The following is a 27,503-nucleotide window of genomic DNA, read 5'->3' as shown; positions in this document are numbered from 1 at the left end:
CTTGGGGGACCTCATAAGCACCTTAAGCGTAGTGTTGAAATTTTACCTTGGTTACCCGTACACGTTTTTTTATATAATAACAAACTATATAAGAACATAAGGCTTCGATGGCAAAATGCTAAAAACAAGTTAAGAACATTTTAAGACTTTGCGGACTCGAAAACACCCGATTTCTTAGGAAAATGCGGGTAAAAATGGTCACAAAATGGTGAAAATAAGAGCATGTTAAGAACATTTTTAGGCTCAAAACTCAAAAAGTTAGGGACATCCGAAGGCTACAAAAAAGTTGGATGTTCTTACAAATGAAAAAGTGTAGGCATCTCAAGCATCAGCAGTATGAAAATGTTCTATCGTCAAACAGCGTCGACCAAAATGCAAATAACATCAAAATTTGACATTGAAAAAATCGATCGAACCCTCATCTTTTCAACGTCCAAACATAAGTTCTTTCAGAGCTATATATCTGACGTTTCTTTATAAGAACAAACTATATAATAAGAACATAAGGCTTCGATAGCCAAAATTTAAGAACATGTTAAGAATATTTTAAGGTTTTGTTGAAAATACAAAATGGTGAAAGTAAAAACATGTTAAGAACATTTTTAGGCTTAAAAATCGATCGAGCCCCTCATATTTTTCATCGTTCAAACATAAGTTCTTTCAGAGCTATATATCCTTGAGGGTATAGAACCTTTGCATGACAAAATGACAAACTATTTTAAACATCCACGGTCGAATAACGAATAGCCATTCTCAATGTGTAGAATTCTGAACAAGGAGCCCAAGATCAAAATGGATTTTACTCATTTTGCCCCTTATTCTTGTAAAAGTAAATTTTAAAATAAACAGAAAAATATACTAAGGCAAAAACACTGTTTCTGTTTTTAAAAATCTCCATAGCAACACCCTTAATAATTCGTAAAATGGGGGATAAATTTACACCTAGAATAAACCTCAGCATAGACACTTATAATATAATATAATATCGAGAAAAAGTGTGAATTTTTTCTTTCCCATTTCCCTTAGATCTTTTTCATTAAGATAAGAAGGAGAACCCCCTTGAAAAGGTCACATCTTAACAAGTAAATCTTAAGGATTTTGTGAGCAAGCTGATAATTTTTCCTAGCTACTTTTTCTTTATCGACATTTGAAATTTTCATATTCGAATCTATTCCCTATCAAATCAGATGTTATTAGCAATTTTATGAATCATATGTTACTAGCGAGTTTATCATAAAACACTCGTGTAGCTTTGTCTTCGTATAAATATAGCCAGTTTATGTATTTAACTTTTTGAGGACACCGACGTGACTGAAACGATTTTGGAATCCCACAATTTTGCAATCCGCATTTTTGATATACATATGTATGTCTGTTTTTCCCCGATGGAGACAGTAAGCTTTCAATTTTATCTAGATCCTGACTGAATGAGGACAACGGTAAATCAGCACTTTTACCATCCTCAAATATGTGGGTTGCAAAAGTGTGGGAGTCCGAAATCGTTTCAGTCAAACCAGTGTCCTCAAAAAGTCAAATACATAAACTGACTATATTTATACGAAGACAAAGCTACACGAGTGTTTGGAAGCCAAATCGTGTATAAAATGCTTTCCTATAACTTGGAGCATCCTGGCAGTTTAATATATATTACACGTTTTCTTTATAAGAACAAATTATATAAGAACATAAGGCTTCGGTGGCCAAAATGTTCAGAGCAAGTTAAGAACATTTTGAGGCTTTGCGGACTCGAACACACCCGATTCTTTAGGAAAATGGGTCAAAATGGTCACAAAATGGTGAAAATAAGAACATTTTAAGAACATTTTTAAGCTTAAAACCCAAAAAGTTAAGAACATCCGAAGGCTTAAAAACTTTTGAATGTTCTTATAAAAAAACGTGTATGCAAGCTACAAACAATAAGAAAAACAATAGGGAAATAGTCTATTTAAACTGGTATGGTTTCCACATAAAAAGGCAAAACAGAGAAGTAAACTCGTCCTTAAGACTTTTAAAAGGACCACCGTGCGAAGGATCTATATCATATACATAGAAATATCTCCACTGAAGTCTTTTACATTATGATAACAAAGAGTTTAAAAGAGTTTAAAAGCCTTAAAGGTTTTGCTTCGATGGGGCTTCGATTGAAAGGACTGGTGATGCTGATGATGTAGTAAAAACAAATGCGACAAGATTACAAAGAGGTTTTGAAAAAATAAAAAATATTCCTCAAACAAGGGGACTTTTACTGATACTCTTTCGAATGTTTTTATGTTTATAATAAATGAACGTTTTCTATCTTATAATCAAAACATTCGATTGTAAATTTACTCGAAATCAACTTTGCAGTTCTTTTGTTTACAAAAGCAATAGGATGTGAGGTCTCGAAACAACTTTCGATCTTTCACTTGTTTGCAGGATATGGTTGCGTAAAAAAAGTAGTTTTATCTCAGCATGAAGACACTGCCTAAAATAAGCTCCTTTTATTCCCGTAGAAAACCTTTAAAATAAACTCAACAGTATAACATACATTAGTTTTAACAACATTTATAAATACTCTAAAATCCACTATTTTGTTTTCTAAGTTCTTCATTTTTGACCACATTTCGTTTCATAGTAGAATAGAACTTTATTAAAAAGGTTCTTTTCTATTGGTTGGTTTAAAGGACAAGTTTAAAAAAGTTCCGTTAGTTTTACAATTTCTTCTTCATTATCACAATCATTTCTTTATTTTCAACTTTTTTCAATCCCTTGGTCTCCTCTTTGGTCCTCAAAAGTTTGATGTTCATAGTTTTTCATTAAGAAAGGCAGGTGCTTGTTACATTTTAGGATATAATATTTCATATGATTTAAAATAACTTGAAAAGTAGAAATTGATTGGCTGAAAACTGATATTCAAAACAAGAATAACCAATGGGAAAAGAGCTTTTTATTGTTTTCATCCTATTCTTGAATTCTTAGTTTCTTATCAAAAAAGTGTGAAGAACTTTCTTCACCCTTTATTTTTTCTAGAAAGAAACTGAGATGAATTTCACATAGTTGCCATGGGAAATATATAAACATAAAGATTCGCATAATGGGGGATGTATATGAAAACCCCCATATTGGTTTTTTGTTAAGATACATTTTATTGTGAAGCATGGCCAATATAAACTATAGAATTCTTTCTTAGCGGTACCACTCCATGAGCTAATATATAAAAATACTTTCTAAGGAAAAATGACTAGGAGAGGAGTTCAACTTCAATCAGAAAGTCCGGCAGAAACTTTTATCATGTACAGTCAACTTTCTCTATTTCGAACTTCTAAAATTTATACTTCTTTGAGTCTGTGAATGCAGTCGGAGGCGACCCCAAGGCTCCTCTTTCGATAGCTATCTAACCCAAGTAAGGGGATGGCGCCACTCTTTCTCCCTGGATTTCTCCACTTTTACCTTTGATCCGTCTCTTTAGTTGCTGAGCATCATCAAGCAGGAGGCATCAGGTACCATTTTGGGAATCTTTGGTATGACCCGGCTGGGGGTTGAACCCACAACCTTGCGAACCGTAGTCGGATGCTCTACCACTGCACTACGGTCGGAGAGACATGGAAGTGTAAATGGAAAGAGTAATTTGATTTCATGGGAATATTTTATTTCGTGCTATACCAAATAATTCTCACTGAATAATACAACCCGTGGTACCAGACAATTTGATAAATATAATAAAGGATGAAACACAAGCCACGATATAAACATTTCTAATCTTAGACTAGATTTAGATAGATAATGTTCAAAGAAATGAGCGAAAGATCTCATAAATATACATGTTTTCCCCTGTCTGAAATAATTCAAATCCTGAGATTCAAAGAAACGTAAACATTCGATCATCGTCAGCCTAGCAAACGAAAGCTTAAAGAGCAATAATATAACACACAGACCCGCTGGGACACCAGCCCCACTGGAAAATTTGTCAAAAATTTCGCCCCCGGTGGGAAAATACCCTGGAATTCTAGCTCAGCTACGAGTATTGTTTATCGCCGATAAAACATAACATAAAGATTTGTAGTCTTACAAAAAACAAGAAAGCTAATAAGTTGTTTTGCTTAAAGAGTGTAGAAGGGCCTTTTTATACCTCTCTCTCAAAATCCATCTTTTTAACAATGCTCCTGTTTTAACAAATGTTCCTTTTGATTACACGCTTTTTTGATAAGAATACAAGGCTGAAAATTAGCCAAAACCTAAGAACAAATTAAGAACACAAGCCTCAGATTTCAGAAAAGACATTACCAATTTTAAGAGATTTTAAGTTTTTAAGTAAAGAAACTTAAGCGTATTAAGAACATCGTAGGAACATTTTAAGTCTGAAAATTTCAAAAAATTAAAAAACTCGAACCTGAGCCAATCAATATTTACAGATTCTTATAAAAAGCCTTTCAAGTCATTCTTTAATTTTATCCGAGCAATAAAACTTTACTTACTTGCCCCTTACTTGTCCTTACCCTTTGCAAATCTTTTACCTCTTTATATACCCCTATAAAAAGGATTTTCCATGATCTTAGTTTCTCACGAAATTAATATTCCACACTGCATGAAATATACGTCTTTCCGATTTCTTGTTCTGAAAAACTTAATATTTTCGTGCGTACAATTTCGAAAAGATGGAATTTTCCTTACAGTTTTAAGAAAAGATTATTTTTCTTAAAGTTCTGAAGGAAAGACTGTCTTCAGGTATTTCTTACTTCGAAAAGATTATAATTCCTTTCGTCATTTTTTAGTAAAATGTAAAAAATTCATGTTTTTTAGATTGGCCGTCTTTTCTTTTTTTGTATCCTAAGAAAATATAAAGTTTTCATCTTTCCGAGTTCGTGTTCTGAAAAACTTAATATCTTCGAGCGTACGATTTCGAACAGATTGATTTTCACTTACACTTTTTCAGAAAATATTATTTTTCTTCAAGTTTTGAAGGAAAGACAGTCTTCGGATATTTCTTACTTCAAAAAGATTATAATTCCTTTCGTCATTTTTTAGTAAAATGTAAAAATTCATGTTTCTAGATGGCCGTCTTTTCTTCTTTTGTATTCTAAGAAAATATAAAGTTTTCTTCTTGAAATTTAAATGAAAAGATATTTCATGAAGATATCAAATTTCCGTGCGAAATTTATCGAAAAATACAAAAACCTTGGAAAAATAAAAGGTAATAATTTCGACTTTAAGGAACATTAAAATTTCTACCTCGAGATAAAAGTGACGAGCATTTTATCTTTTTGTAGCCGATTTTGCAAAAGTATTATATTTTCAACTTTTTAAGAGAAAAATAGTGACTTTTTAATTGGAAAGATCATTTTTTCTTTGGAAAATGCGGGTTGGTCTAAAAAGCAGGGTAGCCAATTGGGGTAGCCAATTGGGCTAGGTTGTGGGGTACCTAAATATTTTACAGACCAGAATAGAAATACCGAAAATGAATGCATAGAACCACATTTTACTGACCAGGGAGCATGAATCTGATTGATAATTAGATTGATCATGTATGATTCCAAAGATAAACAAAGATATAAATTACCACGTGTTAATGCACGAGGAGTATGAAATAGACCTCATTATAATAGAGCTATTTCAAAAGACTTTTTGTACCTATTATAAGCTGCCATATTTAAAATTTTTGAAAGGAATTAATTGTTTGAAACATCTAAACATGATTTAAATTAAACAATAGATTCAATAACAAAAGATTGTTAAGATATGACAAGATTAGAGATCATATGGGGAGTTTCTAAACATCGACCAGAAATTGCGACCACGACCAGCGACCACGACTGGCGACCAGATAAAGTTGGGTTATCGAGTTTTTCCTCTTTGAGGCGATTCTCATCAAATTACAGCATCACAGAAATAACAATTAATAGTAGAGTGCATTTTGTAAAATCGCTCGAATGTTTTGATCAAAGCACTTGTTATACATTTTTGGAAAGCTAAGGGGTAAGGGAATCGAAATTACGATGTTTCCAATTTTTTTTCGGACACTTTGGTGTGATTTTCAGACAAATATGACGGTCCCAGGCAAAAATCATAGGGTTAAAAGTTAATGAAAATTTCAGCTCGAGAAAACGGACACCTGTTGTATATTTTTGGAAAGCTCTCAAAAAATTAAGATTAGAGATATATTGCAAGTATAGGTGATTTCAGTACCTAACTCGAGATATTGAGCTTCAAAAAGCGCAAAAACTGGATAAAATAGCTGTTTCTGGCTGAAAAACACGGTTTTCAAGGGTTCTTAAATTTTATTACATGGAATCATTAACAAGATGTTGTAATAGTATTTCCACATGAAAACAGGTTTCAGATTTAAAAAGTTTAGGCAAAAAGAGGTACCCCAAAACCTAGCCCAATTGGCTACCCCATTGGCTACCCTGCTTTTTAGACCAACCCGGAAAATGCCTAGTTAAACACCCCCATGTGGTGTGGTGTTACTTCACAAAATTTGGATATTTATTTTTCTTATAAGCATCAAATTTATATGAATCAAAACAATAACTCTTGGTGTAAAGCAAACTTGGTTAATCGATGCTTACAAAGTTAAAACCTCGCCCATGTATGATCAATGATCCTGGATGATTCAAAATCCTTTTATGGCTTGACCCAAAGCTTTTTTTTTTTTTCGAATTCACATCTTTTTTTTAGTATCAAGATTTTAGCACACCATGCGCTAATATAAGGCGAAATCTTCGACTTTTAGTCGTCTTGTTAAAATTAAACTCGAATTATTTAACTTGACGGAAGAAGAGAGACCGATTTATACTTTCGCCTTCTTGTTGATATTTCAAAGGGGATGAAAATATTGTTCGGCGGTTTCATCTAAGAAAATCACAATTAACTATGAATTGAACAACACCATTCCCTATGGGACCCTGTGTTAGCACATTTATAATTGGAGAGAAATCACTACGTTTTAAATCTCAGTCCAATTAAGACTATTAGAGAAACATGTTGACAAAAACATTTTAATTGGCAGAAATTAAAAGGGGACGAAAGAAAGAATGATGACTTGTCACGAAATCTTGAAACAAGCTTTCATACGAACTCTATGTCAAAGTGTGTGAAACAAGGAGAAGAAGGAAAAAATATTTTTCAATGATGCAATGATCATGTAAGTTTTTATTCGTCAAGTTTCGGGAAAACCTGCTTAAAAAAGTAATTTCTTTCTCGCTATTGGTTTTTTGCAATCTTTAAGTAATTTTGGATTTTTACACAGATTATTTTCGATACTGTATAAATAAAGAGGCAAGCTTTTAATATTATGTTTAAGTAAAGTATAATGTTATTATTTTCTCTCGACAGAAAATCGGAAAACGAGCTCGGAGAAGATCAATGTTAACAACGTGTGGAGAAAAGTTATCACAAAATGAACACCGTGTCTCATCCAGAAGACAAAGATATTGTTAAGAAAACGAAGTGATTGTTCACGAACAAAACCTATGAAACATCTTCAATGAGGGGGATTATAGTTCTTTTGAACGGAAGAACGCGGAGAACAATCGGGAAAAGAGACACGATATACACAACAGAACAGGGTATTTTAAGATTATTACAAATTATACAGCAATGTTTACCCTTTTTTGTTAGATACTGATTTTTCACACAAATACAAGCTTTTGAACCGCAACCGAATTATTAATTCGAATAGTGCTTAGCAGTGTCAAATTTTGTCAGAATTAGTCCGAAGCCCTATATTTTTTTAACTCTTTTTTCAATACCCCCTCCATTCTTCCCATCAAGTTTTTTCATCTTTTAAAAAATTATGTATTATAATTTATCAATCATTTTATGTAAGATAGGGTATACTTTACATTTTAAGCGCAAGAATTATGTGTACACATATATTAATATAATTTTATTCAATATCAAATTTATTTTAAAGAAGAAAACCATCCAAGAATATTAAAATTCAAATATCTTTAGAATTTTACCCCGGTCTAATTTCAATAAAATTGCAGTAATATCTGGAAGAAAACCTCGTAAAGAATCAAATACTTTCGCTAGCCTGTTTCAATGTTTTAATGTTAGACATTTTCTAAACATCTTTGTGAAATGAGAAGGGATCAAGGTATTTTCTTTTCCTAGACATTCCAAAAAAAGATTTTTTGGTTATTTCTTGTTTAGAAATCTGCATATTTTCGTTGCGTTGAATTGTAAATCTCTCCTTTCATTAAAAAAATTCTGTAATTTCTTTTACAAAAAAGGTTTGTCTTTTCTCAATTTTAAGTTTAACTTTTCCATGGACAAGAAAATAAGTAACAGTGAATCTTCAGTGCGTGGAGAAAACCTTATATTATCACTTCGGAGAAAAGTGGTACTTTTCGTAGCTAAAAAACCAATCTTTTTGTACAAAGAAAAGTTAACTTTTTCAATATTTAGAAAATTTAAGCTTCTCGAGAATCAGTGAAGATTCACTGTTACTTGTTTTCGCACAAAAGAAAATTCAAAGATTTCAAAACAAGAAAATAGAGAGAAAAGTTAACTTTTCGTCATATATCTTGCATTAGAGAAGACGACTTTTCATGCAGTGCCAGTTTTACATGCTTCCCTTACATTTTTTAATCCTTTTAAAGAAAATTAATATACCTAGACATAAGGATAATTGAATGAAAACCTCATTTGGGTGACCTAGTAAAATAATTCATCTGAAAGAAAATCTCACGACCTTCTTCTGAAAGGTCATCATGATGAGAAATACATATTATAAAGAATACTAGCCGGTACCCGGCGTCGCACGCTGCTTAAGCTGTAGCTGAACGCACTAAAAGTCCTTTGGATGCTGAAGCTTGCTTTAAAAAAAGAAATTTCTACAACGTTTGACTCTAACTCTCCTTATCTTTTAACCATATTTGGATCGTGTACTGTCCCCCCGTGACATAATTTTTTGTTTAAGTCAAAGGTTATCAGAAAGAGCATCGTTTACTGTACCAGTGTCGTTTGAAACGACTCTGCAGGTAGTTGTTCCCTTTATACATTTACGAGATCTTTCGCTCATTTCTTTGAGCATTATCTAGTCTAAATCTATTCCAAGATTAGAAATGTTTATATCATGGCTTGTGTTTCATCCTTTATCATTTATCAAATTGTCTGGCAGAAATTAATTACTCAATGTAGATGGGCCTTAAATTTCAAAACAAAGTCTGAATAAAGTCTAAACCGTGCTCTATCTGATCTGTCAATCAAAACAAACTTATCGAGAACAAAACATTGCTTGCGAAAATGAAAGTGACACACAAAAAACAAAAAACAAACAGACATACAGACTACGGCTATTAATATATAGATTACCATGTATTGTGTAGACAAGAGACCTTTCCTGTATCTTTATAATCTGATATAGACAGGACGGGTACGAGCTGTGAGGCATATTTCTGCCTCAAAAGATTTAACGAATTGAGCGCTGTCTTCACTTACTAAAATAAAAACCAAATTTCGGAACTTGAGTTTTCTCTAAGAAAGTGTGACCAGTGAAAGAATAACAAAGTTTGATTGGCTGTGTTTTCAACCGTCATTAGGATCTAGGAAATTCAAACTTTCAGCCCTAACCATGCTATATATTTTGCCATCAGTATATAAAATAAGAAATCATAGTATGAATCTCCAGTATATCTCTATGTATTTTATTGCATTCACATTCAATAAGAATAGCAATAATCACCACACTTTCTCGTATTTCATACTACTATCAATACTAAAATAAGAAGCAATACTATGCTTCTTGAGAGAATATCTGAAACCAGTTTAAAAAGATGCCTTTGACAAAACAAGTACATGTTTTAATTACAAAAGGTAATCTTTTTAATTGATACTTTTTCCTAATTATATCCTTTGATTAATATGCTTTCATAGAGAAATGATTTATCAATTAAGATGGTCGAAAAAAAAAACAAGCATTTTGTTTTGAAAGATACCACAAGAAGTCATTTGAAGTTGATCATAATGAACAACAAGACATACTCTAACTTTCTAACAAAGTTTACAATTACAAGACAATTCTATTTATATCAACTAAAATCTGCATTTAATAATGGGGCAACACAACCTTTAAATCATGAAGGTAATAAAGATACAGATGGAGAGAAAACGTCTCGGTAATGACCTAAATGGTCGTTGAAATCTTTTATAAATCTATTCAAAGCGGCTTTTCTTTAATGTACCATCATTGGAAGCAAAAAACATCAATTTATAACTTTATAAGAACAGAAAGAGGCTGGTCCGTTGATTTTGAAAAACTTAATTTTGCGAGAAACCTTAGTTAAAATGCGATTCGAAATAGTTTCAACTGATTTAAGGATAAAAGAATATATTATTTTCATAAGGATATATTTTTGGGCTGGCATTTTGTGAACATTGAGAGTTGCCTCACATTATCATCTTAAAATCTTCACGTCTAAGTGGGCAGCGGTTTTCATACTCTGACAAAATGATCGATACAAGGTTCCTAATCGTAACACGTAATTATTTTTTAAATCTATGGCTTTATGGGCAGCTTCCCCTAGAAGTTTCGAGTATTGTGCTTACTATGTGAAGTTTTTTTCAATCTTTCATGACAAGGCTATTATATTTCAATATACTTGTTAAAAATGTAATGTCTTTTCATTCATCTTAAATATTCCCACGAGTATACCCAAAATTAATCATCTTATTCCCAAAGCAACTAAAACAGCTGTTTGCTTCCGATGATAAATCAGAATAGAACAAAGGGCATTGACTCTCCATCTATCTATTACCTTCATGTTTAAACATAGCAAAAATGAGGGTAAAACAATATGACTAAACAATGAATCTGGGAAATTTTTTTAAAACGTTTAGTGAAATTTAACGCTAATTTAACGAAACATATTTTTTGTGAGCATAAACTTTTGCGAATGGCCATTTCAAGAATTTTCAAAGAAATTTACTTTCAAAGTTTCTGCTCGTAAAAGTTTATAATGCCTGGTGTTTGTACTTTTCAAAAGATGAGATTTTCTCAAACAAAATTTGCTAGAAATGAAATCGAAACAGCATCCTACATACTTCATTCTATTTTGGCATCGTTTGCTGACGACACCCGTTTGATGAAAGAAATATCCAAACTGGAAGATGTTTATCATCTACAAAATGATCTAGACAATGTCTATAAGTGGACAGAAGACAACTTCTTTAAAGGCTTCTTTGTTCGTCTCAACAATCATCCAATTTGAGAAATCCGATGATGGACCATGACTTTGATGCTATTTGAATCAGCTCTCCTAAAAGGAAAGTAATTCGGCAGCAGTGGCTCGTCCGGTAGTGAATTGAGAAAAAGGTCCAATTGATGTTTAAAATTAGTTTTGGAGCAGTTTTTGAGGTTACGGATGGATTGTGGGAGAGCATTAAATAGTCTGGGACCTTCTTCTGACAGGGAGTCTCTCCATATGTTTTCTTGCCTTATGTTCACCTCTTTTAGATAACATTTTCTACCCAGTCTCTGGTTATCGTGACTGAAGATGCCACCTTTGTTTTCAGCATAGTTAAAATTTGGTACAAGCTGTTCTAGGATGCTCCAGGTGAAGATAATCCTGTATCTTTCTCTGCGCCGCTCCAGGCTGTATAGTTTAAGTTCTTTGAGCTTCTCCCAATAGTTGAGATGTTGAAGTGTAGGGATTCCATTCAGGTAAGATTTTTGAAGTGATTCCAGTTGTTGGATCAGATATCTTTTTGAAGGTGACCACAGCTGGGAGCAATAGTCAATGTGTGGTAGTACCAGTGACTTCCAAAGAGTTAGCATTACTTGACAATCTCTTGTTTTGAACGTTCGATGAATCCAAGCAATGATACTTTTGACTTTCTCGATCTGGTTTGTGATGTGTTTGCTGTATGTCATGTTAACATCCAGAGTGACTCCTAAATCCTTCACGTCCATCTTGGTTTCGATAGGAGAGCCAGTGTCTGAGAGGTAACTTGAGTGTTCTTTCAGTTCTTCATTTTTTCCGTATTTAAGATGTTCAAACTTCAAGCCATTGAGCTGCATGTTGTTTAATGATGTCCATTTGACAACAACATGCAGCTGAATGGTCTTAATTTGAGCACCTTGCCTACGGGAAAATCGACGCTCTGAAGCAAAGTTTTTTTATTTTTCTGACACAGCAACGTTGATCGAAAATAAAGACGAAGTTAAAGACCTTGTAGTCACCCTAGACACTCAGTTGACTTATGAGAAACATATCCAAGAACAAATCAAAAAAGTAAAAAATATAAGTGCATGGATATACTGCACATTCAAATCAAGGGAAATTGAAACCATGTTAACTTTATGGAAAGCACTAGCCATCCCTCATTTGGACTACTGCTCTCAACTCTGGTCTCCCTGGAAGGATGGTCTTGTCCAGCAACTGGAAGAAGTTCAGAAATCATTTTTACATGGAATTCCATCCCTCAGACATCTCAATTATTGGGAAAAACTCAAATCATTAAAACTGTATAGCCTTGAAAGACGGAGAGAGCGGTATCAAATAATTTATACCTGGAATGTCATTGAAGGCAACGTCCCGAATTTTGATTATGACGAAAGTAAAGGAAGCATTTCCTGCCATATAAATCAGAAATTGGGGAGAATTTGCAATCTAGAAGCTGTCAATATCAAACTATCTGGAGGGGAAGTCTTTCCCAAGAAGGCCCTCGATTATTCAACACCCTTCCCAGACCAATAAGAGATTTGACAAACTGCCCCAAAGAAGTATTCAAAAAACACTTAGACACCTTCCTCACAACTGTTCCGGACGAACCTCTGCTTGCCCACTATTTTAACCTTAGGCAAACTGACTCCAACAGCCTCAAGGAATGTTGAAGCATCGGACTCAACGAGTTGGATGAGCTGTTCAAGCAAAAGCCAAAAAGAGGTACAAAGAGGTAGGTAGTACGAGAAAGATGTCTGATGAACTTTTTTAAGCCTATTTTCCACTACCCGAATTCCTGTTTTTTTTTTCACTAGAAAAATGGCAAAGGAATCTTATTGCAGAAATTGGAAACTTATACAAAACAACGGTATATATGATAAACTTGACTGCCTGAAAGTGTATTACATAAATCATTGTGTAAGTGAACACTCAAAACGAATGTTTGGGAAATCAAAAAGACAACTTTTGTAAGGATATTAAGTTTTTTTGACTGAACAGTGAAGAAACGATTGAAGTTTAATTCTATGAGTGCGTCACAAAGTGCAATATTTTGATTGCACGGAAGCGCACCAAAACACCAGCTTTTTTCAAGTTTTGTCTCGTTTACTACCCAAACGCTGCAATCTCACGTAAGTTTAGGGCTCAAGACTAGAACCCCCAATACGAGACATTCGACTGACCGAAAAAAATTATCATCATCAATTTTGTCAATTTTCAGAATTGTTTCCTCACTGGAAATACGCAACTTTATGAAGTTTTGTTTTCTTTTCAGTTCTGCTTCATTTTAAAAACAACGAAGATGAAAAGTTACCATCAATCCTTCTAGTAAAAAAGAGGTATTCCGACTAGTCTACGAAAAGTTTTATTTTCTTAGTTCAAATATATAAAAAGCCTATTTGGCCAGGCCCAATTGATTGTTTGCTTCATCTCCTAGAAGCTTTAAAAAATGGGTCGGTCAGTTGGTAGCTGAAATTGGAACATTTCTTAATTTTCCCACCAAAAACCTCTAGCTCTATTTTTGAAATCCTCTATTCTTCGAGCAATTTGTGAAATCCTGCAATCCAACTAGAACGTAAAGAAATAGCCTAAATGTAAAACAAAGGTACACACTGCGATAGCAAGATCACTTCTGCCGGGGACATTTTTGCCACTTGCTCACAATGGTGTGTGTGCCTTATTTTTCATTTCATTTCTGTGCGCAATATGGATGTTCTTTCTTTCTTGACAGATAAAAAAATTCACTCCATTAAGAATTAGTGAATAAGATTGATAAAAAGTACAAAAAGAACGGTAGATGCTGTGAGATCCGATAAATACAGCACTAAACAGGGTTGCGATCAACCTGGCACTCTTCGTCTAGAGAAGTGCGAAGTTCATTTTTTGGTATTGGTTGTATCAATTGGATCAATATCAAAGTTAATCAAATAATAACAAAAATTGGCCATATATTTCATTGGATCACTGGCTAACATCAATCGCTACTGGACCAGTTGTGGTACCATAATTTTCTGCAAGAAAAGATTACTAAAGACCACATTGCTTTAACACACCAGGTTAGCCCTGGATCATAGAGGTATACGTTTATATTTTTACTTCCAAGTCAGCAACAAGGGTCCTGTGGCTGGTCACCCAGGCATTTTGCCAAATCCTGAGGGAACAGCTGCACATGACAGTGAATCTGATATTCCCATGTGCAGCTGATCAGGTAACCTTTCATCTTTTCGCAATTCTATGGTTTAGACTGACTCCTACTACATTCATTATATACCAGTTAAGTGCTCCAGTCTCTGGTTTTCGTTGCGGAGACTACCTAAAATGTCTAAATCTACTGAAGTTAACGGTGTCTCTTCGGACGTGATTCAAGGCTGGAAAACATCCCTCGCTGAACTTGCAGAGCAGGCTTCAACACCTAAAATCAGAGATTGCCTCAGATCATACAATCCAGAAAATCCAACGAAAAAAAACATAAATTCTCTGAAATCGTCGTTCAACAAGGACGTTATTATGGACACTCTATCTTTTCTATCCAAAGCTCCTGTCGACACCATCCGACTTAAAGATGAAGCTGTCAAGAAGCTTTGCCTAAAAATAAAAAATTATTTTGAAGACATTTGTCAAATCTGCACTGAACCATACAGAATCAAACTCGATCATCAACCATTTATTAACTGTATTGTGTGTGGCCAAGAGGTTCACAAACAGTGCTATATTGACCATCTCAAAAGTATGAACTTAATGAATGAAAACAAAGAATTGAGATTTCCCATATTCAACATTCCAGGTGTCTGTTACATATGCACATTATGCCAAACGAAAATTGCCAACTTTCCAAACTCCAAACCTCAAACCAGTGATAATCACGAAACTTCACCACCAACCAAGTTCCAAGAAGAATCTACTGCAATTAAAACAAAATCTATTCTTGAACGCACCAGTCTTCCATCACCAAAAAGAACCATATTACATGAACGATCTCCTAATACAATTAAAGATATTAACCAAAATGTTAGTATTCCATCACCAAGAAGAACTCTTCCGCATATACCATTATCACCAAATATTGTTGTCACCAACAGACAGGACAGTGATATCTACCTAGGAAGAACTGAGTTTATGCGAAATAAATTTCAAAGAAAAATCCAAAACAGTATCATGCTTACCTCAGAAAATATCACAGAAACAAATTCACAAAATAACAATTTTTCAAAAAGCAGTGACTTTTCTCCAAAAGAAAACCTTTCTCAAAATAACGAAAACGAGGAACTTATTTGCATTTTCTATAAAAAGGGAAAATGCAAACATGGTATTAAAGGAAACGGCTGCAAGTACAAACATCCAAAAGCTTGTCCGAAGCTGATGAGACATGGCAACAAAAGCCCTAAAGGATGCAACGCAGGAACAAAATGCCCTCATTTCCATCCAAGAATGTGTTCATCATCAATCAAAATAAGTCAGTGCTTTAATGACAACTGTAATTTTGTTCATGTAAAAGGCACCAAGCGCAAGCCCCCTACACAAAGAAAGATCAGCTCACCAAACACCCTTCAACAGCTGGATTTTCAGAAACTACTGGACAATTTCAGAACAGAAATGCTGTCACTGATACGAGACGAAATGAAACAGCCACCTCAACTTCCAAATCATCAGAACAATCAACTAAGATTCCATCCTCCAATCCTTCCACAACCATTGATGCAATCCAAAAACCTGAATTTCAACCGAACAAACCATCTACCGAACCATCACTATCCAACGTTACACCAATAACAAAATATTCATTTCTTAATATCCAAGGCTTGTGCCCACAAACAAAACCGTCATCAGTTCCATACCTACGTGACATTCTACACACTGACAATCAAATATTTTTAGGTATAACTGAAACTTGGTTGTCGAAACATCACAATAAAGCTGAGCTTGAGATACAAGGTTATAGAATTTTTAGAAAGGATCGAAATCGACCAAAAGCCAAACATGGTAGATACAGTGGCAGTGTTGCATTATACATTCGTGAAGATGTTGCCCCTTTTTTCACTCCACTACTGGAATTCTCAAATGGAGTCAACGAAGCCCTTTTACTCTACTCTAAACAACTCAATATTGTTCTTGGCATTGTTTACAGGCAACCAACAAACAAACTCCATAAATCGGACGCCCCAGAATTTATCCAATTGATTTCTTCTACAATATCAAAAATTGAATCACTTCAAGATTACACCCCAGACATTGTAATCTGCGGTGATTTCAACATCCCTCATACCTTAATCAATGACAGATACACCCCAACTGAAAATTGCAATAAACAACTTTTAAATGCTTTACAAGATTTCATGATACACCTAAACCTGAATCAATCCATTCACAAAGAAACTCATTCAGATGGAAATATTTTAGACTTTCTATTGACAAACAATCATGAAATGATATTTGATTATGATGTTATTCCTACAGTTCATTCAGATCATCACTTAATAGACATTTTAACACATTTGACTTTTACTGAAACAAGAAAGGTTGAAAACAAAAAGACTTTGAACAGCAAATTCGATAATTTTAATTTTCTTAACAAAAACATAAATTGGGAAGCCATAAACAAAGATTTACAATGTATTGACTGGCGTAAGACTTTGTACTCAACCTCAGACCCAGAGAAACAATACGAAACTTTTATTGATAAGTGTATATCAGTTATTTCAGCAAACAAAGTACCAGCTCGAAAACCAAAACATTCTTATTGCCCCGCAGGGGCTTTTGTTGCTTCACGTAGCGGACTTGCTCGCCAGAAAAATATTCATGTTCATGATTCATGTTGTTTCGTACGATTTTTTTCGTGATATTTTTTTAACTTTCGTGCATTTTACACAGAGCATTTGTGAAAGCGAGAAATCGAAAGTCCCGTCTGCACTGCCAGTCCACACAGCTAAGCTTTCCTTTCACAAACAACAAACAGCACACAAGATTTCAGCTTGGTTAATATCTTTTTAACGTAGTTGCTCAACTGGATTTACTTGAGGGACATTGTTTGCTACTAAATGAATAACTATGAAACTACTGATATTGGATCAAACCTTATACAATTGTCAGAATGGACGACATCTTCAATCAATGACAGTGTGCTACACACACCCAGGACCCTGCCGACGCACCGGACTGTCCGGTGTATATGTCCGGTGGCAAAAAGTATCCTTTCGCTACACCGGACGCAATAAGTCCGGTGTTGCATACAGGGAATTTTGGACGCCGGACATTTAAGAAACAAAATGGTAAAAAAAATTCTCATTTTACACCGGACTTTGGCGTGTCCGGTGTTCCTTAAGTCTGGTGCGTTGGCAGTGTCCTACACACCCCAGTTATGCGCTGCTAGGACCCTGCCGACGCACCGGACTTAACGAACACCGGACACGCGAAAGTCCGGTGTAAAATGAGAATTTTTTTTACAACCGGACAATCTCTACACCGGACTTAAGGAAGTCGGATGTCCGGTGTTGAAGAACGATATTTTTTTCCACCGGACAATCAAAACACCGGACATGACCAGTCCGGTGCGTCCGGTGTTTCTTAATTTTTTGTTTCGTAAATGTCCGGCGTCTAAAATTCCCTGTATGCAACACCGGACTGACACCGGACTTATTGCATCCGGTGTATCGAAAGGATACTTTTTGCCACCGGACAAATACACCGGACAATCCGGTGCGTCGGCAGGGTCCTGCGCTGCTCTACTGAAACCCTACTGATATTATAAAGGCATAGAAAAAAGGGAAATTGACTGTTAATTCATATTGTTTACCTATATAGTGACTTCATTTTGAAGGAAATTAAATTTATAATTTTTTAAGCCTTGCGCCAAAACGTGCCAAAAACTGGGTACAAACATTGAGAAGGTTTAGTGAAAGTGAGACATGCCAATGAGAATATACTATGACTAACATGAACTGATTCATTCTCGTGGACATTTGAAGCACACTGGGATCAGCGAGCAGAAAAATGTAAACAGAAGCAGAACAAAAGCTGAAAAACGATGGATTATATGGAGTACTGTATTTGATGCTATTTTGTGAATAATTCTTTACGCCAATATTGAAGCTTTAGCAAACTTTAAAAATGCTGTTTATGTCAGTGTGCCAGAACGGTACTTTACTTTGTGTGTATGTATGCGGAAGATTTTTAGCCTCATATTATGAACAGACTCGAACACTCTCTACTAATATCACCACTGCACACTGTCAGACTGTACCTTGTTGATGTTGAACGCAGGAGCGTACTTTGCTCAAATTAAAACTGAACAAACTTTTTGACTTTTTAGAACCAGACGTCCAATAAAATACAAACACAATGTTGTACCTACCTGTTTGTGAAGTGAAAAGTTTTTAACCATGTTGACGGTGGTTACAACGGGACACGGTATCTGAAATTCCCTTAGCCTTTATTTTCAAAACATATGGATTGAAGACAAGATGAATCTGTTTTTATGGGAGCGAAACAAACACATTGTTGAAATACAAAGTCTGGCACTACTTTAATTGGATCAATTTATATTTCGCAGGAATTACCTTAAGAGTATGAATTTATGCGAGGATAAATTAATGCAGGATTTTTAATTAATTAGGCCCTAATTCGCATTATTTGAATTTGGCAATTTTTCAGCCAGTCACATTGATTAATTCCGCATAATAATTTATTCTACCATTAATTTATACTCACGGTTGGGCATCCACTATCCACAAAATTTAAGCTTTTTGCAAGGACTTATTTTCGTGTTTTCCCACGTTAAGTTATTTTCAAAAAGTGATAAAATAAGTTTTGGTATTTTTATGTATTAACAGTCATTTTGTTGAAGAATCTCCGCTTTCTTGCTTGCCAGGGAAGTGGAAGTGGATTACAGCAATAGAAAAAATTGTGTATAGTGGCGGATTAGATGATGTTTTAATATTTTCAAGGTGACTAATTTTCGCTGAAGGCACCTTTTCAGATTTTCTTAGGATTTTATTTTAATTATAGTCTTTCGTAAATAAGAACAAAGGCTGTGAAATCGGGAAAATTTTTAATCCCTGAAAATTAATACCTTTATTAAAAGTATCTGATTCAACTGCCAATTTTGAGAGCATATATCTTTAGAGCAAATTCATATCTTTAGTAACCAATAAGAAATTTTTTTTCTAACTAAAAACTTTTTGCAGAAACACGTATAAAGATTGTTAAAGTTTTTCAGATAATTTTCAGTAACCTTTATGATACAAATAAATTATATCTACAGTATCCCACCAGTCCAAAGTTACTTACTTTTTAAATATCAAATCAAATGACTGAAATTGTATTCAATTTCATGGAATTCGCCTTTAATCTGCATTATGTATTCTTTATGGGAGGGAAGCACTTTCAGTTTCACAGTACACATTCTTATGTTTGGGTTTTCAAAAGTGTTTTTTTATCTGGTGATTGAATAGAAAATCAACTTTGATATCATTCTAGTTCATGTTGCGAAATCTTTAATGGTTTTAATTTAGGTCACTTTGCATCAGAAAGTGTAGATTTAACATGTTTTTTTTTGGATTGACACTTTCGTTATGTATGGATCTTACTGAGAAAATTTTAACCGCATCGGCTCGTGTTTCTTAGCTTTAAACAGCTCTAGTAACATTGAGCACTTTTTATGAAGACTCACTTCACCAATTTATAGTCTGATTATGATTCCCTTGCTCTCTTCATGGCTAAGTTCCTCTGGGCTAATATCTGCTATCGGCGGGGCATTCATAGCGACAGCTACTTGCTAGTAAAATAATCCCAAGAGACAGACGTGTTTTAATGCGTAATAGATCAAAATTAAAAAAAAAAGCATCGAACGAACAAAACCGCACAGAAACTTATCGATATTGAACTCAAGCTTCAACAGTCACACATAAATGAAAGACAAAAGCAAGAACTTGATGCTACTTCAAAAATTAAATCTAATCCTAAATATTTCTATGCCTATGCAAAGAAGTTTTCAAAGCATAAACCCAAGGTTGGACCCTTAATAGATCCGTCAACAAATGAACTTACAAATGACAGTAAACGTATGGCTAACATACTTCAGAACCAATACAGTTCTGTCTTTACTCAACCATTGGAGAGATACGACCTGAATGAAAATGACAACAACACTTCTCAACTATGTGATATAGACCTCACAGAAGCTGATTTTATCAACGAAATCAACACCCTATCTTCAAACTCTGCCCCTGGACCTGATGGTTTCCCTGCCATCCTGCTCAAAAAAGCCAAACAACAACTTGCAACTCCTCTTTGTCTTATCTGGAGAAATATTCTAGACAAAAGTCAAACTCCCCATCTACTGAAATCAAACTACATCACACCAATCTTCAAAAAAGGCAATCAAGGTTTACCAGAAAACTATAGACCAGTCGCTTTAACTTCGAATGTCTCAAAAATTTTCAAAAAAATTGTCAGAAGTAAGATACAAAAACATCTTGAAGACAACAATCTTTTTAATTGCAACCAACATGGTTTCAGATCTGGTAGATCCTGCCTGAGCCAACTTCTCTCTCACACAGAACGACTTATCCACCATAGAGAAAACGGCAATAATGTGGACGTGATCTACCTTGACTTTAGCAAGGCTTTCGACAGAGTCAACCATACCATTCTTCTGAACAAAATTAAAACCAATGGCATCAAAGGCAAACTGCTTGCTTGGATCAAATCCTTTCTAACAGGTAGAACGCAACAAGTCTCTGTTGACTACACACTATCAGAAAGGTCAGAAGTCATCTCTGGTGTTCCCCAAGGATCTGTGCTTGGACCACTACAACATTATCTTATAGAGAAATAGCTACTTTTTTTCAAATATAGCTATCTATTCTAGAATTGATAGTTTCAACTTCTCAACATATCGCACTCTTTGATCTATTGTTTTTATAATTGGTTACAAAGGAGTGCCGCTCAGACATTTCTTTCCTTCATTCGTCTCTTATATCGCCATGGAAACGAACAATTAACCCAATTAGTTTTTTCTTCTCCTCTCTTATCATCACGTTAACAAAAGAGATAATTGTCTCTTTAATAGGAGAAGGATCTTTTATTTTTTAAAGAGACGACTTAATAGAATACTCTCTGTACTAGCTGGTAATTATGTTGCTCTGACAACCCCATTGTATTTTGATTTAAAAGAACGGCTTAATAAATAAGCATTCTCTGTTAATAAGAAATACATTGTTTTTAAAGAGTTATAACATTTTGATATTTTGTTTAGAATAAAAAGTTGTTTTTATAGATAACTGATACAAAGAGGGTGTGGTGGTCAACTCCGACAAAATAAACGGTGGTGATGAGAATTACACATGACAACTTCGATACCAACAGGTAAAGTATTTTACCAACAGATAAAGTATTTTACCAACAGATAAAGTAGCTCTTCGAATGCCCCTTTTTTGAATTTAACCCCCTGAAAAATGGCGAATTTTCCCAGATTGCATGAATGTTTGAATCGCGAAAAAAAACTAGGGTGAATGTCTGAAAATTGGTCCTCTGCGTGATGCGTGAAATGCGAATATTGTTGGCGTGATTGCGTGAAATGACGATTTTTCCCCGATTTCGTGTATGCATGAATTGCAAAAAAAGCGTGAATGAGTGAACATTGGTTAACTGGGGGCCTGTTAAAGAAAAGACACTCTTATGTTTTGGATTTATTTTAGAATGATCTTCAAGATTCTTCTGAAATTTGTCATTCACAAAAAATTGTATTTTTTTTTTATTTTTTCTTGGGGGGGGGTAGTCAGCTCCCACAGAGTAAGGTTCCTGAACGAAAATCTTCAATGACTTTGAATTTTGTCATGAAATTTTGCCAGTGTGTGGGGAATGTGGATTGACACTTTCTGACAAAATTTTGTCATTTCTAATGACGTCATCATGACATGATGATGTCAACAAATTTTGAAAATGTCAAGAAAGGACCCCCGTCGAACTTTTTTTCACCTTCATAATTTTCTTTGAAATTTTGCATATAAACTCAACTTAATAAATGATTTTTAGATGTGTCAATTTTTTCTGCCACCTGCCAGATTCGTTTATTTTGCAGTATTTATAACCAAATACAAAATATCTAGGAATTAGAGGCTAAAGGCTTTTCTGATTTTTTGTGATAAAAATGAAGAAACAATGTTAAACCAAATCTGAAGCAGTATTAAACTTAAAAAGAAGCTAAATGTCTCAATAAATTCTTTATTATATTAACCCTTCGTGCATCTTTGGGGGTCTATATTTGACAACTTTAGAAATACTTATTCAAACGACTTGCAATTTTGCCAGTGTGAACAAAATATTTATCGTCAACTCTGAGCAAAATTTCGCCATCATTTATGACGTCATTGCGTCACAAGGACGTCACCATCCTTTAAAAAGGCTGAAAATAGGACAACCCTCAAACTTTTTTCACATTCATATTTTTTACTCAAATTTTTTGTTGCTACTCCTTAAGAGATATAATTTTGAAGACATATAATTTTGGGGATGGAGGTAAATTCTTTTGACCTGCTATATGTGTGTATTTTACAGGCCCAAAAATGCATGCTCTAATTGCCAAATTTAGGCCCAAAATTTATATCTCTGGATAGAAATAAGGTATTGACTTGAAATTTAAACCAGCGACAAGTAGTGATGATAGAAGCTTAATGTCAAATTCTCAGTGAAATTGGACAGGTGGTTTTCCAGAAAGTGAGCATTTTGGGTAAAATACTGAATGGTCCATAAAATACGGCCTACGTAACCGACTGGCTTGAAATTTTGTATATCGTCTGGTCAAGACCTATCATAGGTTAAAATTTCAAGTCAAAAGCTTTAGTAGCTCTTTTATTCTGGAAGGGGGTCAAAGTGTATATTACAGACCCGTCAGTAAAGTACCAAATACCCATGGGACCAAACTTTTTTCGTAAGTAAATGTTTTTATTCGACAAATCAGCTATCAGAAACAAGTTTAACCCGAAATAACCCAATTTGTGATCTTAACAAATTTGACATTCTGGTCTGTACAGTAGCAACAAAACAGGTGACCGACCTAGAATATTGATATTTATAATATTATTTATATATGATGTTTTCCAGGATATTTTGTGTCTTTCGGGTTTTTTCATATGTATTACACCCCTGAATCAGTGACCCGGTCAGATACGCCCCAGTGAATAACCCGGTAAAAAATATGCTCTATAATAGCCCCAGTGAAGAAATGAAGCTGAGTGATCTTAAATTATACACCCCTGTCTCACTGACCTGGTGGAAATTTCATGGTCAGCGGGAATAAAATTGAGAACAAATATCCCAGTGGGGATTAAGAATCCCTTTCAATTTTATAACTGGGATATTTATTTCCATTGTTTTCAGTCCAAAAAATCCAGTGGGGACGGCAAATTCAGACCAAAACTTTACAGTGGAGATAGTAATACTCCATTTTTCCTAATGGGGACGAAATTTGAGGAAATTTCCTCAACCGGGGACGAATTTTAAGCTCATTTTCTCAGTGGCGCGGGGGTCCCACCGGGTCTGTTACACAGGGGTGTACTTATTTTGGTAGACTTTTCCTGTGGTACTGTAAGGGGTCCCATCGAAAAATAACCTCAACCATGTCTTGCGAAGAATGTTCGGAAAGTTAAATGTAGGATGCTAAAAAAACTTTTAAAGATGATATAAAGTAAAAAATATAATGGAATTTGTACAATATTTTAGTTTTTTAAAAAGTGATATAATAATCTCACAGACCTGTTGGGGTTTTTTTTAGCCTGTGGGGATAGAAATGAGGGAATGAATTTTAATGGAAGTATTGATATTTCCCAATTTTTAATGTCGGGGGATTTTTGTGGTATTGTTTTTTTAAGCGGAATGGTAAAACTACACTGAAATTCACATCAGGGATAAGATTGCCCCGAAATTTGGGGCAAAAACTTTAATTTTTTCCCCCCAAGAACGATTTTTAGGCCAATTTTCCAGTAGGTTAGTGGGTAAGGGTCCCAGCGAGTCAGTTAGAAAGGGTTGTGAGAATTGAAATACTATTTACAAATTATTTACAATTATTCATTTAGATGGGTAGTGACGAAGTGGTGGAGGATAAGACAAAGGTTGACGTGGAGGATTAAGTAAACGAAGTGGTGAAGGATAAGACAAAGGTTGACGTGGAGGATTAAGTGGTCGAGGCCAGCACATTACTGAAAAAGAAAAACAGATTGACATGTTTTAATCGATAACAAAAGGAGTTAATTCGAGGGTGGACACTCAAAGGCGGAAATCTGCCTTTTTCCGTGCGAATTGCAGAAATTTGTATATACATAAAATGTAATCAGAAATTTAATTTACCTTGACTATAATTTAATAGTCTATAATATTCGTTATTGGTGTCCCCTTTCCAATGAACGGTGTTAGTAACTCCTTGGCTAGAAAATAAAGTTTTAAATAAATTTTTTAATGAGTGTCCAAGGAAAGTACAAGTTTTTTTAGCAAAAACCCAAGGTTCAAGGCTTCTTATGTACCAAGAGAACTAATTTTTACGGGAACTAATTTTCCCAGTAGACACCCAAAATGCGAATATTAGTTCTCGCGACAATTGGTTCCTGTGAAAACTAGTTACTGCGAAAATTAGTTCCCTTAACCCTTTAAGTGCCAAGCTCTTTTTTTCTAAGATTTTTTAGAAAATTGAATGGTTCAAATTTTAAATCGTTATATCTCCGGAACTAGAAGAAGTTAAAAGCTCGTTCACAGCTCGTTTTGAAATAGTTCAGAGTCTTCTCTTTCTTTTGCGGGCCTTCGGCGCCGCGCAATTTAGAAGGGTGGGGTGGGCGGTGGCATAGGGGGTAGGTGATAAGGATCAAAGCAGTCATATACTGAATTGACGGAAAGGTACCCAGTGGAATAACGTTCAAATCAATTCACTAGAGGACAGAATAAAGGAGAACAGGGTCAAATTTGGATGTTTCTTGGATCACTCGTTGACCAGAAATGGTCGAAAAGGAAGAAAGTTGATTTCCCGGTATGGTCGTTTGTTTATATACCAAAAGAAGCGTATTTGGATGTAGAACATATGCACCTGTGCCTAGTTACAATTTTTTACTCAGTGTAAACTTAAAATTGCAATATCTCAAGAACCAAGAACTATTGCAGTGAATACCATAAAATTTGGACCAGGGAAAGATATTATTTAAATATCTATCGAAAATTTTTTGAAAAGTGCTTTTGTCAGCATTTTATTGCAAAACTTACGTTTTTGCATTTATTGCTGACGTCATCAAAATTTTGGCAAAAATTATTTTGATCTCTAGCTTTTAAGTACGTACGTCATCATTGTGACGTCACAAAAGGTTTTTTTATTGATAATTTTTTAACTAGGCACAGGTGGGAACATGTTCTACGTCCAAATACGCTTCTTTTGGTATATAAGTGACTATACAGGGATGGGTGCTATTGGTGGGAAAAAGTTAAGTTACGTTTTGGACGTGCCGTACCAACCCTGCGTTGATAAAGTTCGAATAAGTTTGCAATTTTGTACTGTTGTTATAAAGATAATCGCGAGTGGAATATTATCATGTAAAAAACTTTTGAAATGTTTTAAAATACCTTAATCCTACGGTGTAACTTCAGGGAGCTGTCAAATATTGCCCTATCACATGGAAAAATCCAGCCCGGCAAACCAGGCTGGCCCGCCTTGCCGGGATTTCGGCATCCTTAAAATTTCTTCGTAAAAAGAAAAACCTATCATATGAGAAACGGCATATCGGCAAAAAGAAGTGAGATCCCAGCAAGCTGGGCTGGCTTTTTCCCATATGATAGCTCCAGCCCGGGTAAAAGAGATGAAAACGTTCGAAACGTCACTAAAACGTTCAAAAAGTCATTTAAGACGTTACATTCCCAATGTTTTGATGCTTAAAATAGAAACAAACTTCCAGCCTGGCTGAGTGACGACGTTTATATTGTAATTTAAAAAGTTACCATTACTGAAGAAAGTCTTGATAGGAAAAGAGTGCATCAAAACTTGAACATAGTCAAAGATATTTCAATGTCATTTATAATAGAATTTGTTGACTTACGGCTGATCAATATTTTTGGGTGGCAGGTTCACTGACAGGCTCACTGGTGGCAGTCTTTTCATAAATACTGAAGCTCAAATTTCTTTAAAAATCAAGAATATTCTAAGCATACCTCGAGGCTCAAGGTAGTTTATTAGCATTCTTTCCAAGGCTTTAAAAAACTTTGATGTTCTTTAGAAAACATCTTGTTATTGTTTATTGCTATTCGGAGGAATGAGGCTTCCTTTCTGTATGATTCGGCGTGGAGAAAAAATTTTGACCGAAAGTATAATATTTTAAAATTTTCGACTGAAAAGTCAAGTTGGTAAATCGTAATAAACGTAAGTCTTAAGGTTCCTCGAATAAATACTGTACTTCTTTGCAAAATTCGTCTAGTTAAATTAGATTTTGCTCTTAAAAATATTTTTCAAAGACTTTTACAATGATTCCCTTAACAGGATCTTGCTGGCAATGTCACATCTGTTTTGATTGAGCTTTTTCGAAGAAGGCATTCAGTTGTTAGTTAGGGTTGAGGGTAGCCAGCCCCTCATTGGTCGTCGTATAAAAATAAGTATAAAATTTAGAACACAAGAAAAGTAAAAAAAATTAAATAAATGCAGAACCAATGAGAAGCTTGCAACCCAACTTGTCATTAATTAAGTGACGTTCTATAGCCTGAACACCTATTAACCGATTATACTCTTAATTGTGAAGCAATACACGCTTTCTTGGCCGTTTGTTTGTCTGTGTGTCCAAGCTTTTTTATAAGAAACTTTGCACAAACATTATACATTTTTTACAGCAAAAAAGACAGAAGACAGAGATCGAAATTGTCGTTTTAAGGAGAAACTAGCGATGACGACAAACGAAGCTCGAAGTGGATCTTTTTAGACACATTGATAAACCTACCATCTACCATTAATGAATTAATCACTATTAGAACGATCGTTTATTGATTTTCCTAATACTAATCGTTCATAAATGATTGTGTGTTTTTTTCTCAGCTTATGAGAACATTTGGGCTATAGTATGGCTAAAAAACATGCCTAAACTTAGAAAACTTTTTAAATTTCTATGGTGTCATTGCATGAACCCTTAAATGGCTTAAGAAGGTCTTATAGGTACTAATTTTCGCGTTTTTTTTCAAAACCGTTCAAATCCACCTGTATTATATGATTGAAAGAAATTAGTCTCAATTCTTGAAAAAGGCAAAAAATCATGACAAATATTAATTTTCACAAAATGTGATTTTTTTCGTTTTTTTTTTTTTTTTTTTCGTTCACGGGTCTATTTACGGCCCTAGCTAAAATTGTGG

At 34.6% G+C, this 27,503-nt stretch overlaps 1 protein-coding gene and 3 long non-coding RNA genes across 4 annotated transcripts; 2 read left to right on the top strand and 2 right to left on the bottom strand.

Moving 5' to 3' along the window:
• Window positions 1-6,767: 6,767 nt before the first annotated feature.
• LOC136813226 (uncharacterized) lies at window positions 6,768-7,917 on the top strand. Its single transcript, XR_010847450.1, has 2 exons — window positions 6,768-7,120; window positions 7,312-7,917. It is a non-coding gene; the product is annotated as an uncharacterized lncRNA (long non-coding RNA).
• A 3,197-nt stretch (window positions 7,918-11,114) lies between these two features.
• On the bottom strand, window positions 11,115-12,001 carry LOC136813239 (uncharacterized). The gene is made up of 2 exons (XM_067069752.1): window positions 11,452-12,001; window positions 11,115-11,125 (listed from the first exon to the last, which is right to left on the bottom strand). Exons 1-2 carry the CDS (start codon window positions 11,999-12,001, stop codon window positions 11,115-11,117), a joined length of 561 nt encoding a protein of 186 aa, XP_066925853.1.
• A 9,391-nt stretch (window positions 12,002-21,392) lies between these two features.
• Window positions 21,393-24,513, top strand: LOC136813262 (uncharacterized). The gene is made up of 2 exons (XR_010847454.1): window positions 21,393-21,506; window positions 24,215-24,513. It is a non-coding gene; the product is annotated as an uncharacterized lncRNA (long non-coding RNA).
• Window positions 24,294-26,799, bottom strand: LOC136813263 (uncharacterized). The gene is made up of 3 exons (XR_010847455.1): window positions 26,210-26,799; window positions 24,486-24,562; window positions 24,294-24,337 (listed from the first exon to the last, which is right to left on the bottom strand). It is a non-coding gene; the product is annotated as an uncharacterized lncRNA (long non-coding RNA).
• Between the last annotated feature and the right edge of the window lie 704 nt (window positions 26,800-27,503).

Source organism: Clytia hemisphaerica, unplaced genomic scaffold (assembly GCF_902728285.1).
Source record: "Clytia hemisphaerica strain Z4C2 unplaced genomic scaffold, Clytia hemisphaerica genome assembly, whole genome shotgun sequence".
Taxonomy (NCBI): domain Eukaryota; kingdom Metazoa; phylum Cnidaria; class Hydrozoa; order Leptothecata; family Clytiidae; genus Clytia; species Clytia hemisphaerica.
This window is presented reverse-complemented; position numbering and strand designations above follow the sequence as displayed.

Bases quoted from the DNA above. Each gene is read 5' to 3' on its own strand.
- LOC136813239 (XM_067069752.1), bottom strand. From the start codon at position 12,001: ATGCAGCTCAATGGCTTGAAGTTTGAACATCTTAAATACGGAAAAAAT.